The following is a 14,731-nucleotide window of genomic DNA, read 5'->3' on the forward strand; positions in this document are numbered from 1 at the left end:
CTTCTGATTTTAGGAGAACTTCAATTATTCATCCTTACTTGATGGTGTTATAGATCTGTAAAATTTTTGGGTTATTTCTGAAAACAAACTCGCCCTGTTGTTTTATTCCTACTTTTGCTATATCGTATTTTCATCATTTCTGTTTGACTTTTAAATTAAATGTCCTTGCTTCTTTTTTTTTTTTTTTTATTTTTTTTCAACGTTTATTTATTTTTGGGACAGAGAGAGATAGAGCATGAACAGGGGAGGGGCAGAGAGAGAGGGAGACACAGAATCGGAAACAGGCTCCAGGCTCTGAGCCATCAGCCCAGAGCCCGACGCGGGGCTCGAACTCACGGACCGCGAGATCGTGACCTGGCTGAAGTCGGACGCTCAACCGACTGCGCCACCCAGGCGCCCCAAAATGTCCTTGCTTCTAAATTTTGGCTCATAGGATACTTTCCTGATTCTTTGTGGCACAGGAATGTGATTTGTGCTACACCATTAAACAACTACAGGATGATCTATTAGGCTATGTCTTCAACACGTTGTATGTAAGTTTCTGTGTCAAGGAAGAATGACGTCCTGATGAATCCTTCTCAACCATCTTCCTGACATTCTCTGACTGATTTGAAGGTTGTATATTAGAAGTTGTCAGTACATTCATGTGAGAGTAGTAATTGGAATGATGTTTCTTTTTTTGTTATTTGCTATCTTTCAGCTATAGCTTCACATGGCACCCAGAATTTCCTGCCAAAGCCATGCATAGAAGCCTCTTTACAAAATGTGTCACTGGGTACATGGAAACATCATGCCCTTGAGAATTTACACTTGATAAACTGTGACAGTGATAGAAAGAATGAAGTGCATCAGAAGTTTTATGAAGGACGTGGTCCAGTTGAGACGAGTGCCCATAATAAGAACCTCACGGCCGCAAGTGGTGAAGAACATAAAACATCTTGGAAAACCGCCCTTTTTACACCCACTATTTGTGCAAAGCAGAGTGCATCTGTAAGAAGTTCCAATCATTTACGCAAAAATACATATTTGTGCAACGAAAATTTGGAACATTTGGAAAGTTACCCCATCCACACTGAAAACAATGCTGTGAACCATTGTGAAAGTGGGATTGGATTGACCTTTCAGTCAAATATTTCTAAAACTCAGAGATTCAAAAATGAAGATAAAAGGCCTAGGTCGTATCAATTTGGGAGGCGCTTCATAGAGGAGGTGACCATGCAACATTACCAGAGCATTTTCAGTGGAGATACACTGGCTCAATACAGTGAATCTGAGACACAGTCTAACCAGGGATCCCATGTTAGCAAACATCTGAGGACTCTGCAAGAAAACCATTTTGAATCTAATAAAGATGAGGAAGTCTTTTACCCAAACTCCAAGCGTACCAAGAGTAAGAGAACGCAGAGGGGAGAAAATACTTCTAAATATGATGAATGTGGGAAAGCTCTGAAGCAGTCCTCCAGTATTGCTGATCATCAGAGGATTCGTGTGGGGGAAAACCCATACACAGGTAATGAATCTGGGAACATGTTTAGTCAATCGTTAAGTCTAAATACGTATAAGACAAGTGGTACTGGAGAGAAAAGGTACATTTGCAAGGAATGTGGCAAAACCTTTGACAGACACTCGACACTATCTCAACATCAGCAAATGCATACTGCAAAGAAAATTGACAAATGTGAAGAAGGTGGTCAAACCTTTAAGGATGGGTCATCACTCCATGCACGCAGGCAAATCCATACTGCACCTCACAAATGTCAAACATGTGGCAAGGCCTTTAGCAAGCAATCATCCCTTATTCAACATCACAGAATGCATACTGGAGAGAAACCTTACAAATGTCAAGAATGTGGCAGGGCCTTTAGCCAGCAATCATTGCTTATTCAGCATCTCAGAATCCACACTGGAGAGAAACCTCACAAATGTCAAGAATGTGGCAAGGCCTTTAGGCAGCAATCATCCCTTATTCGACATCACAGAATTCATACTGGAGAGAAACCTCACAAATGTCAAGAATGTGGCAAGGCCTTTAGCCAGCCAGCATCCCTTACTAAGCATCACAGAATGCATACTGGAGAGAAACCTTACAAATGTCAAGAATGTGGCAAAGCCTTTAGCCATCCAACATCAATTAGTCGACATCACAGAATTCATACTGGAGAGAAACCTTACAAATGTCAAGAATGTGGGAAGGCCTTTAGCCAGCAATCATCCCTTAGTGGACATCACAGAATCCATACTGGAGAGAAACCTCACAAATGTCAAGAATGTGGCAAGGCCTTTAGACAGCAATCATCCCTTACTCAGCATCACAAAATCCATACTGGCGAGAAACCTTACCAATGTCAAGAATGTGGAAAAGCCTTTAATTATTCCTCACGACTTATTGAACATCACAGAATTCATACCGGAGAGAAACCCCACAAATGTAAAGAATGTGGCAAGGCCTTTAGCGAAAACTCAGCCCTTACTCGACATCATAGAATTCATACCGGACAGAAACATTACCAATGTAACAAATGCAGCAAAACCTTTAATTTGTGTTCCAGCCTTACTAAGCATCACAGAATCCATACTGGAGAGAAACCTTACCAATGTCAAGAATGTGGCAGAGCCTTTATACAGCAATCATCCCTTACTCAGCATTACAGAATGCATACGGGAGAGAAACCTTACAAATGTCAAGAATGTGGTAAGGTCTTTCGTCAGCAAACAACCCTTACTCAGCATCAGAGAATTCATACTGGAGAGAAACCTTACAAATGTCAAGTATGTGGCAAGCTCTTTAGCCAGCAATCATCCCTTAGTCAGCATCAGAGAATTCATACTGGAGAGAAACCTTACAAATGTCAACAATGTGGCAAGGCCTTTAGGTTGCAGTCAGACCGTAATGGCCATCACAGAATTCATACTGGAGAGAAACCTTACCAATGTAAGACATGTGGCAAGGGCTTTACCAAATGCTCAGGACTTCGTCAACATCACAGAATTCATACTTGAACCAACCTTACCAATGTAACGTGTGCAAAAGGCTTTAATCACCAATCATCCTTTATTCAAGATTACAGAAATCATCTTGGAGCAAATGTTACAGAGTTTAAGATTGTGAGGGAATTTTTTTCCCCACTTTTTAAAAAGTTTTTCTCCGATAGAATGAGTGGGAGGGTGCAGAGGCAGACACACACACAGAATGAAAAGCAGGTTCCAGGCTCCAAGGTTTTGGCACAGACAGCTCAGAGCCTGATGCAGGGCTCGAACCCGTAAACTGCTATATAATGACATGAGGTGAAGTTGGATGCTTCACTGACTAAGCCACCCAGGCACCCCAAGACTGTGAGAGAACTTTTAAGGACAGCTCAAAGCTACTCCACACCACAGAATCCACATTGAGGATTAACGATACCCAAGTAAACAATGTGGCAAGACTTTAACCAATGCTGATCCCTGATTTCGTGTCAGATAATGTGTCATAGAGATGATTTTTCACATAGAAAGATTCTGGAAAGCCCTTTAATGGTGCTCAGGCCTCATTCCACACCACCAAATTCATACTTGAGAGATCCTTACAATTGTAGAGAATGTGGCGAAACATTTCACTCGGCTCAAGCCTTACTCACCATCACATTGTTCATACATAGGAGGAACATTGCAAATGTGATGAATGTGGCACACCCTTAGGTGGAAGTCCTACCTTATTCAACATCATAATTCCCATATGAGAGGAAAACTCTAAAATGTAAAGAGAATGACAAAGCTTTCATCTGGAACTCAATCCTTATTCAATATCTCCAAATGCATGTGAGTTCACACCATTCAAACTTAATGCATGAGGAAAGCCCTTCTTCATAAATATACCATGTGGAAAACATCAGAGAGTACCAAAAGGAAAGTAAGTTGAAAGATTGAAGTATTTAAAAATATATTTAACTGAACATAAAATGTCAACACGTGTCACAGAATTCACAGCAGAAAGCAGTAAGTCTGTGTATTCAGACATTACATCAAAATACTTATTAGCAGGAATAATACAAAGGTAAACATTTAGATAATGTATATGCTTATGCTTTAAATGATAAAAGGGATGGCGTTTTGCATACATATACTCTCAATATTTTTACATTAACCTATTTAAGATTTGTGACTAGTAAACATTAGTATGCTTCTTATTCTCAAATCACTTCAGAAAATTTATTTATTCCTAGTGGGTGTGTGAACGTATGTGGCTGAGTATTGCTATGTCAATGATATGAGTTCCCTTCTTTCTTAGGTGGGACTCATACATATGTAATTTTCCATGGAAGGTGAAGAAGAAGAGTTGAATAAAATCTAAATGGAGATACTTTCTGTGCATCTAACCTTGCTGTAATTATCATGAAAGAGGTGTTCAGGACACCATTGTCCATTTATTTCAACTAAAAGTGTGTATCACAAATAAAATGTTGTACTAAATGATCTTTAAGGGAAAGAGGGTCAGTCCACTGAAAAACATGATCCAGGTTCATCATAGCAATAGTTACAAGTACAGAATATCAATATCAATATCAATATCCTGATGTAATTGAAAGGAAGAAATCTTCACAGACATCAGAAAGAATATAGCAAAACCTTCCTAAAATGGCTAGGATACTACATTCACATTTTTGAACAATCACCTCAGGCCTGAAAGAATTTCAGTAGGCAAACTTAAGCTGTACATAACTTAAAATAGACTGTCGTGTCTTCTTGAACCTTCATGGTAACCATGGAGCACACTGGTAATCGATACCCAAAAGATAAAGAGAAAAGAATCAGGGTTTACCATTCTTGAAAATCATCAGATCACAAAAGTAAAGAGAAAATGGATAAGAAAGGGAGCAAGAATTCTAAAGTAGCCAGAAAACCATGGAAAGAATGACAACAGTAACTCCATTCCTGTATCAATACTTGCTTTAAATATAAAAGGACTAAATTCCCAATCAAAAGATAGAGATGGGCTGAATGGAAAGAAATCCAAGACCCAGTCCTATGTTGTGCTCACAAGACTCACATCTGCTTTCAGAACACACTCAGCCTGAAAGTGAAGATATTCAAAACGATATTGCATGCAATTGGAAACCCAAAGAAATGGGGTGGCTATGCTTCAGAGAAAATAGACTTGAATGCAAGGACTATAATAAGAGACGGCAAGGTCAGTATTAAGCAAATGGGTCACTTTGTACACAGTTTTTAGTTAATGTGCTATTTGGCAGAAGGCAATAAATTCTCCCCCTGTTTTGGTTTTGGAGGACAATAATAGTTTGGTTCTTTAACTCGTACTGACACATTTAAAAGAAACACCTTTTTTCTGTAAGTGTGGGTGGTGTTTGTGCAGATGCCTGAAATGTAGTTTGTGTAATGTTTCTCCACATGTGTATCTTATGACTCCTTGAAATGGCTACTTGATATTCAAAAACTGATTGCTACCTTGAGAGGACTGGGGAAAATAAAAAACAATAAATGACAATGTGAGAAAGTCTATTGCTTCCAGATTTTGAGGTGTGTGGGAAAATACTGCTGCAATGAAAATCTTGGTAATTTACTGCAAAAGCAGACAATAGTTGATCAAAACCAAATTGTACAGGCTAATACATCTTTTCCAGAGTATTCACTTTTCGAACACCATGCTATTGTACCTCGCAATTTTTTCACTCACATGTTATTTACTTTTCATTGTTATCTGCTCTTTTAAACACATCAAGCAAGTTATTTTTTATTTCAGGCATGGTACCATAATATACCTGTCAGTAAGATTTCCGGTATTTCTGGGCAGTTCTTTGTATACATTTGCAATGATCAGTTTTTTATGGGTCATCGTGTCTATATAGCAGATTTATTTCAAGTTGAGTTCTGAAATGTTCATCTTCCCATAAGCTAACCTTACATTCCACTTGGGTCCCACATTTTGGATTACATTACATGTGACCAAAGTTTTTATACATTCTATGTCTATTTACTACAGAAGACATTCACTCCTTTAATGTAGGAGAAAGGTAGCTATACCAAGTACTTAGGATTTGTTTGTGTTGCACTAAGCTGTAGGTTTGTATATGTGTATACCATTTGTATTGACAAAACATTTAGTTGTGTCTTGCTTTTTGTTCCATGAATTACATAATACACTTATTGTGCATTGAATTGTTGTGTTGATTTGGTCACATTTGGATACATGTGCATCACTTAATTTGAAATCATTTTCTTTTATAGATATAAAGTAGTGTTTTATAGTTTTTAGCTGATTTTGCTAAGAACAGAACTGAAAAAATAAAGGAGTCAATTCCACCAAAGGATAGAACTTGTATAAATATTTATCCCCCCCCCCCACATAAAAGCACCTATGTATGTATACAGCAGGATTTCAGCACTGCCCTTTCAATAATGGATTGAGTATTCAGACACGATGTCAATATGAAAACATCAGACTTCAAAGACATTCAGCAGATGGACTTACAACATTGAATGCAACAGCAGCAGAAAACTTTCTTCCCACACGGACACAGAACACTCTCCAGTATAGATTATATGTTGACACACAAAAAAAGTCTTAATAAATTCATGAGTGAAATTCTATCAAGCATCTTTTCAACCACAATGGCATGCACCTAGAATCAGGTAAATGGACAAAACTAGAAAACTCACAAATATGTAAAAACTAAGCAACATGCCCCATTGTTCATAATAACCAAGACATGAAAATAACTTGTGTCCATAGTCAGTTGCATAGATAATATGCTGCATATATACAATATAGGCTGGCTAAAATGAGCAATGGTGCATTGGTCTCTTAGTCTAAGCACACTGAGGAATTACTGTCTCACAGTTCTGGAGGTTCTTGAAGTCTGAAGTGAGCTGTTGGCAGGCCACACTGTACCTCAAGAATTGAGACTTTGCTCTTTCTAACTCCTGGGGACTGTCAGCTGTCCCTGGTCTGGCTTGGCTTGTTGATGTATATCACTCCATCAATGACTTCATCATCGCACCTTGTTCTGTGTGTGTCTTCATTTTTCTTTTCTTATAAGGATAACAGTCATGGGAGTAAAATTGACCCAAATCTAGCATGACCTCATTTTAACGTAAAGACATCTGCCAAGAGCTTACTGCCCAATAAGGGTACAATTACAGGTAATGAGGTTTAGCACTTGGGTATATTTATTTGACGCACACTATGTAACCCACACTAAGGCTAAAAGACACTAGGTTGTGAAATGTGACTGAAGGGTTAAGGCAAACTACTCATTTTAGGTTGGGAGTGGAGTGTAGGCAAGGACATTAAGGCTGGGCTATATGTGTTGAGAGAATAAGAGGGTAAAAGAAGTCCTAGGGAGGAGGGGAATAATGGATGACAAATTAATTCACAAAAGGGAGTGAAGTGACAAGGTTGGGTAGAGAGCATAGAAACCTTTTTGCCAATGAAGGATTAAAGAAGATAGGGATGGAAGGGAGATAGTTGCCTGTGGCTGGAGTCCTGGGAGTATTCAGTGCTCCAACCAGAGAGAAAGAGTAGAAAGAAAAGATGATGCCTAGGAAACATCATGGGCACAGGGAGTTAGTGTGGGTGGACGGAGACCTTCAGAGCTGGGAGAACAGTTGGCATCAGGAGGCTAGAGGGATCATGAGAAAGTCAGGAAGTGTAGAGTTGGGGGTAATAAGTGCAGGGACATGAGGAAACTAAGGACTCCTGATAAATGTTGGCTGGCACATGAGGGCAGTGGACATAAAAGACACAAGAAATGGGCTGATGTATTGAAATGGGGAAGGAGGAATGAATGGAGAATGGAGTATTTAGGGGCAGTGGAAGGGGAGGAAATTCGGGATGAGGGCTGTGGGATCACGTGAAACATGCTTGTTGGTATAGAGGTCTAAATACACCTGATGGCATAGGGCTCGCTGCTGTCATGCAGAGCCAGCTTCGGATTCCCTGCCACTCTCTCCTTTTGCCTCTCCCTTGCTCATGCTCTCCCAAAAGCAAGCAAACATGTTATTTTATTTATTTTTTTTAATTTTTTTTCAACGTTTTTTATTTATTTTTTTGGGACAGAGAGAGACAGAGCATGAACGGGGGAAGGGCAGAGAGAGAGGGAGACACAGAATCGGAAACAGGCTCCAGGCTCTGAGCCATCAGCCCAGAGCCCGACGCGGGGCTCGAACTCACGGACCGCAAGATCGTGACCTGGCTGAAGTCGGACACTTAACCGACTGCGCCACCCAGGCGCCCCATGTTATTTTATTTTTTAAAAGAGAAAGAAATACATGTGTCGGGGTTCCTCAGTAGGTGGAGTGTCCAACATCGACACAGGTTCTGATCTAACGGTTCATGGGTTTGAACCCCACATCAGGCTTGGTGCTGTCGTGCTGAGCCCGCCTCACATCCTCTGTCCCCCTCACTCTCTGACCCTCCTCTGCTCAAACTTTCTCAAAATTAAACAAACATATACACATTAAAAAAAAAAGTGCACCTGCAGGACTGAGAAGAGCAATGAAGAAGACTACAAGTGTCATTTGCAGGGAAAGAGTCAGGTTTCATGGATATCTAGAGGCACCAGGAGTGGAGACTGAGGTCACAATGTGGGACACAGAGAGAGGAGTGGAGATGGGGGAGATGACAATTGCAGGGTCCATTTGTACATCATGGATTCATTCTCATTAAGTCTCTGATTTGCACTTGATTCACAATTGTGAGTGGTGTCTAAGTTCAGCCCACAAGGCAAAAAACTTACTTCTATAAAACACCCAGTAATCCTTTCAACTGAATAGACAATAAAGGACCACAGTTGAAATCTTGAGAAAACAGTGAGACTCAACACTTTTTCTCTTCTTCGGACATAACCATGCACAAGGTATGCCCATGGAGATCATGTGGAAACCATGGTAACAAAATGGATTCTGCCAACAACCTGAATGGTCCTGAAAGTGACTGCGCTTGTAGACATTCCCAAGTAGATCCAATGCCTCATGAACTTTTATTTTATTTTATTTTTATTTTGTTAATATATGAGATTTATTGTCAAGTTGGTTTCCATACAAAACCCAGTGCTCATCCCAAAAGATGCCCTCTTCAATACCCATCACCCACCCTCCCCTCCCTCCCACCCCCCATCAACCCTCAGTTTTGAGCCTTGATTTTAACATCAGAGTGCCCTCCACAGAAAGCTGAGCCAAGTCCACTGAATTTCAGACTTATTAACGACAGAATTATGTTTTTATAGTTCCTAAATGCATGCAATTGATTGTGGTAGTGGTTTTTAAATGAAGTAAAAATCTCCATTAATTACCTACATCAATAATAGATCGATCTTCAAACATAACAGTTTTAGGTTGAGGTGGCTCCTGCCTACTATGCAGTTTCACAGTGTATGTAAATTGCATTTGCAATCATATAACACAAAGACACTAAAATAGTTTGCACTTGGTTCAATGTTTACATAAGTATTGTCACATCGACTTAATCCAATGCTTTCCTTAACCATGCTACATGAAGGTGACATTTTCACACAGGTAGAGATGGATCTACTGCAACACAGAAACACCTCATATCCCAAGGTAATTGTAAAGAAAACCTCCATGTGGAAACATTCTTTTTTATACAACTGCATGGTTGAATGTATCTGTCTTCTGTTATCACACACATCTTGAAATGTGGATGTTTGGTTTGTATATATGAATTAATTGGGTGGTTCTGGGACATGGGATTGTTGTACCATAAGAACCATTCTTATAATGGGTGGACAACTGCTAAATCACACTGGCAAATGGATTAAAAAACAAACAAACAAACAAACAAGGTGCCCTAGTGTTTCAGTCAGATGAAAAACTCATTGGAATTTGGAGTCCAGCTCATATTCCCAGGGTTGTGGGATCCAGCCGTGAGTTGGGCCCCACTCTGAGCATGGTGCCTGTTAAGACTTTCTCTATCCTCTACCGCTCTTCCCCTGCTTGCACTATCTCTCTCTCAAAAAAAAAACAAAAAACAAAACAAAAACAAAAAAAAAAACGAAAAAAGAACAAAAAGAAAAGAAAAAAAACACAATGACAGCAACAACAAAAAACATATATCTGGTAGTATCCTACCAAATGTGTTTCCACTGTGAAGTAAATTAAATAGGGAAGCCATAACCTGAGGAGGCTCTAATGCCATGGCAGCCTCTGTAATGAAACCACAACTTGATTCTCAGTCATTGCACTTGAATGGAAAAAAAAAATATGAGCAAATAATTGCAGTCAATTAGGACTCCCAAAAAGAAGGGAAATGCTTAAGATATATCCAATCAACCACTGCCCTTGCTTTGTTTCCACATGGTCTCTGTAAAAACCTTACTACCATTTCCTACAGATGGAGCATGTCTATCTATTTGCATACAAATAAGAAAGAGAAATTAAATGGTCAAATTAAGTCTTGAAAATTGGAATGTACATCAGTTCATCTTTTAACCCTACACACTACCCCTTTTCATTTTGATTGCTTTCCCACATGGTTTGAACACCTTGCCCACTTGAAACTTGGGCAGAAGACTCAGCGTGACACCTTTCACAGCCTCTCACCATCCCCTTTTCACATGCACCTAGGACACCAGTGTGACTCTGCCCTCCCTTGCCCAGACTTCAACTTTGGCAAAGGCTCTCCATAGCTCCTGAACAGACAGTTTCCCCAACAAATGTTGTACATGACTGCAGAGGACGGGTTGCACCTATAGCTCCTCCAGGGCCAGAATCTGCATTCATGTTCTCCTTTTCTCACCATCCTAGGTCTCCAGGGCACCAGCTTTGAATCCCATCTCAACCAAGCCCACACACCTGAGTTCACATTTTTGATAAACTGACACCAGAGTCTATGTCCAGATCAGTCCTCCCTCTGAACAATGTTGTAACCACACCCAGAATTTTTCTTTTTCTTCTGTTTAATGTTTATTTATTTTTGAGAGAGACAAAGACAGAGTGCACGTGGGTTAGGGGCAGAGAGACAAGGAGACACAGAATCTGAATCAGGCTCCAGACTCTGAGCTGTCAGCACAGAGCCCAAACAGTGCCCAAAGCCACAAACTGCTAAATCATGACTTGAGTCAAAGACAGATACTCAACTGACTGAGTCACCCAGACCCCCTTATCATACCAAGAGTTTTTGATGCCCTCTCCCAATTCTGTCTTTCCTGTTGCCAAAACTTCCCACATGTGCACAGAGAGAATGCAGGTGAAGCCCTCCAGGACCCAGATGAGGCCCTTCCCGCAATGCACAGGACCACAGAGAAGGATGGGGAGTGGGATCTGGTTACCCAGGACCACACTGTGTAGTAGAAACTCATAAGCCAACCGTCAGTCCCACCTCTCCAGTGGAACTGCTCATGTTCCCAGTTGCCGGTTTCATACTTCAGGCCTAATATTGTGGGTACAAAGCTCAGCTGCCCCAGAATATGAATTGGGAATAGTACCTCTGCCTACATGGGGCTTGCAGACCCTAACAGAGACTTCTCCCTTCAGATTCTGTCAAAAATTACCTCTTACACCACAAAATTGTTCTCCACAGCTCCACTGCTAGTCTCTGATTCTCCCTTCTGAGAACAGAGTTCCTGACTTTTCTACCTGCTGGGTGGCCCAAGTTGGCATTCATACTTTCCTGACATTCAGACTCACATAGAGGAGAGAAAGGACTTACAGTTTGGGGAGTCAGTTTCACCTTTCTGGTTCAAACTTTGCTCCCAAGGTAATACGTTGCGTCTCATCTTCCAGTTCTGGGATGTCCATTGAGAGTTACACATTCAAATTGACCAAATACACAAATGCAAATGATTGACCCATCAAAATTTCCTCAGAGCCTCTATTTCAGCCTTCTTTACTATCTCTCACTCTGCTGTGTATACTTGTGCACTCACCTCCAATATTATTTGTAATATTATTTTTAAGATAATGCAAAAGAAGAGAAACAATCTCTACTCCCAGGAAGGCTCACCCAGCAACCAAACCCTCCTCGATAAATGAACATACCATACTCATTTCCCAGGGTTTTAGAAGGAAGAACTCACATAAAATAAGATCACCAACCCAAGGTAAAAAAAATTACCTTAAATTCAAAAACCTGTTTGCTTCTCAAAGAGAATATAAACTCACCCACAAATAGGTAAAGACAAGAATACCATATGACAGCCTACCCAGGATGAAAGAACCTTTGACAAATTACCATGAAAAGAAACAAACAGGGTAAGTCATATACCAAAAATGTACGTTTAATGTTGACACAACAAAAACACATATAACAATATTGACAATTGACATCTGACTGATTCCTATTTGGATTAAAACTGATACAGTGTTCTGGGTGCCTGGGTGGCTCAGTTGATTAAGTGTCTGAAGTCAGTTCAGGTCATGATGTTAGAGTGTGTGAGTTTGAGATCCACACCTGCATGCGTGCTGAGAGCTCAGAGTCTGGATCCTGCTTTGGATTCTGTGTCTCCCTCTCTCTCTCAGAAGTAAATAAACAACAACAAAAAAACACCTACAGTTGCTTCAAAAGCACTCAGTTGAAAATTGTTATCCAAAAGCATAAAAAATAGATGAAATCCAAAAATACAATTAATTAGTGTAGTGGCTACTATCATCAAAAAGTAAGGTTTATAGAGAGCATTTGACAAAATATAGCATCCTTTCTTGATAAAAACCTTCAAGAAAGTAGGGATAAAAGGAACATACTTCAACAATCAGAGAGGCCATATATGAAAGGCCCGCAGATAACATCATCCTTACTGCAGAAAATCTGAGAGCTCTCCCCCTAAGGTCAGGAACACAACAAGGATGTCCACTCTCACCACTTGTTCAACATAGTACTGGAAGCCCTAGCCTCAGAAATCAGACCACAAAGAGAAATACAAGCCATCCAAATTGGCATGAAAGAAGTGCAACTATCACTCTTCACAGAAGACATGATATTCTATGTAGAAACCCCCAAGACTCCACAAAAAAACTGCTAGAACAGATACATGAATTCATCAAAGTTGTAAGATATAAAGTCAAAACATAGAAATCATTCGCATGACTATACATCAGTAATGAGGCAGCGGAAGAAGAAACTAAGAAATCAATTCCAGAGCCCAAATGTCCATTGACGGATGAATGGATAAAGAAGATGTGGGGTGTGTACACACACACTCATACACACACACACACACACACACACACACACACACAATGGTGTATTACTCATCAATCAAAAAGAATGAAATCTTGCCATTTGCAACTACATGGATGGAACTAGAGGGTATTATGCTCAGTGAAATTAGCCAGTCCGAGAAAGGCAAATATCTTATGACTTCACTCATATGAGGCATTTAAGATATGAAACAGATGAACTTAAGGGAAGGGAAGCAAAAATAATGTCAAAACAAGGAGGGGGAAAACATAAGAGACTCTTAAATGCAGAGAACAAACTGAGGATTGCTGGAGGGGTTGGGTGGGGACATGGGAAAAATGGGTAATGTGCATTAGGGAGGACAATGTTGGGATGAGAACTGGGTTTATCATAGAGGATGAATCACTGGAATCTATTCCGGAAATCATTAGAGCACTATGTGCTAACTAACCTGGATGTAAAATGGAAAAAAAAAATGAACTTAAAAATAAAGAAAGAGATCAATTCTATTTAGAAGTGCACCAAAAACTGCAATGAACCTAGGAATACACTTAACCAAAGAGGTAAAATATTTGTACTCTAAAAACTATAGAAAACTTCTGAATGAAGCTGAAAATGACACAAAGAAATGGAAAAGCGTTCCATGCTAATGGCTTGGAAGAACAAATATTCTTCAAATGTCTATACTCTGCAAAGCAATCTACGCATTCAATGCAATCCCGAACATAACAACACTGATATTTTTTTCAGAGCTGGAATAAACCATTCTAAATGTGTATGGAACCACAAGAAAACATAAATAGCCAAGTGTTGTTGCAAAAGTAAAGGAAAGCAGGAAGTGCCACAATTCTGGACTTCAAGCTATGTTATAAAGCTGTAATCAGCAAGACAGTATAGTATTGGCACAGAAACAGACAAGTAGATGAATGGAACAGAATAGAAAACCCAGAAGGGGACCCACAGCTATATGGTCAACAAATCTTTGACAATGCAGGAAAGAATATTCAAGGCAACAAGACAGTCTCTTCAATAAATGGTGTTGGGAAAACTGGAGAGTGACATGCAGAGAAATGAAAGTAGACCATCTTCTGGGGTACCTGGGTGGCTCTGTTGGTTGGGCATCTGAGTCTGGATTTCAGGTTAGGTCATGATCTCATCGTTCATGGGTTGTAGCCCTGTGTCAGGCTCTGTGATGTTGGCGTGGATGATTCGTTTGGAATCCTGTCTCTCTCCTTCTCACTTTCTTTCCCTCTCACTGCTCCCCCGCTCATGCTCCCTCTCTCTCAGAGTAAATAATTAAACTTAAAAAACAAAGACATTGGACCCCTTTCTTATACCATACACAAAAATAAATTCAATACAGATGAAAGACCTAAATGTGACACAGGAAACCATCAAAGTCCTACAGGAGACCACAGGCAGCAATCTCTTTGACCTCGGCTGCAAAAACTTCTTATTAGACATGCTGGCAAAGGCAAGGAAAACAAAAGCAAAAATGAAGTATTATGACCTCATCAAGATAAAAAGCTTCTGCACAGAGAAGGAAACAATCAGCAAAGCTGAAAGACAACCTAGAGATTAGAAGAAGATACTTGGAAATGA

At 40.0% G+C, this 14,731-nt stretch overlaps 1 protein-coding gene across 2 annotated transcripts in view; it reads left to right on the forward strand.

Moving 5' to 3' along the window:
- The window catches only part of LOC125152969 (zinc finger protein 345-like), a 230,196-nt gene extending 224,702 nt beyond the window's left edge, over positions 1 to 5,494 (forward strand). Inside the window, exons 4-5 of one of the 2 annotated variants that reach the window (XM_047835728.1) lie at positions 701 to 1,510; positions 4,268 to 5,494. In XM_047835728.1, the coding sequence (XP_047691684.1) occupies positions 701 to 1,510; positions 4,268 to 4,305 (848 nt within the window). In that variant the 3' untranslated portion in view covers positions 4,306 to 5,494. Of the gene's footprint in view, positions 1 to 700 lie in introns of both variants that reach the window. The other variant, XM_047835727.1, reaches the window with a different exon arrangement.
- Positions 5,495 to 14,731: the final 9,237 nt, after the last annotated feature.

The sequence above is a fragment of the Prionailurus viverrinus genome, chromosome E2 (assembly GCF_022837055.1).
Source record: "Prionailurus viverrinus isolate Anna chromosome E2, UM_Priviv_1.0, whole genome shotgun sequence".
Classification (NCBI taxonomy): domain Eukaryota; kingdom Metazoa; phylum Chordata; class Mammalia; order Carnivora; family Felidae; genus Prionailurus; species Prionailurus viverrinus.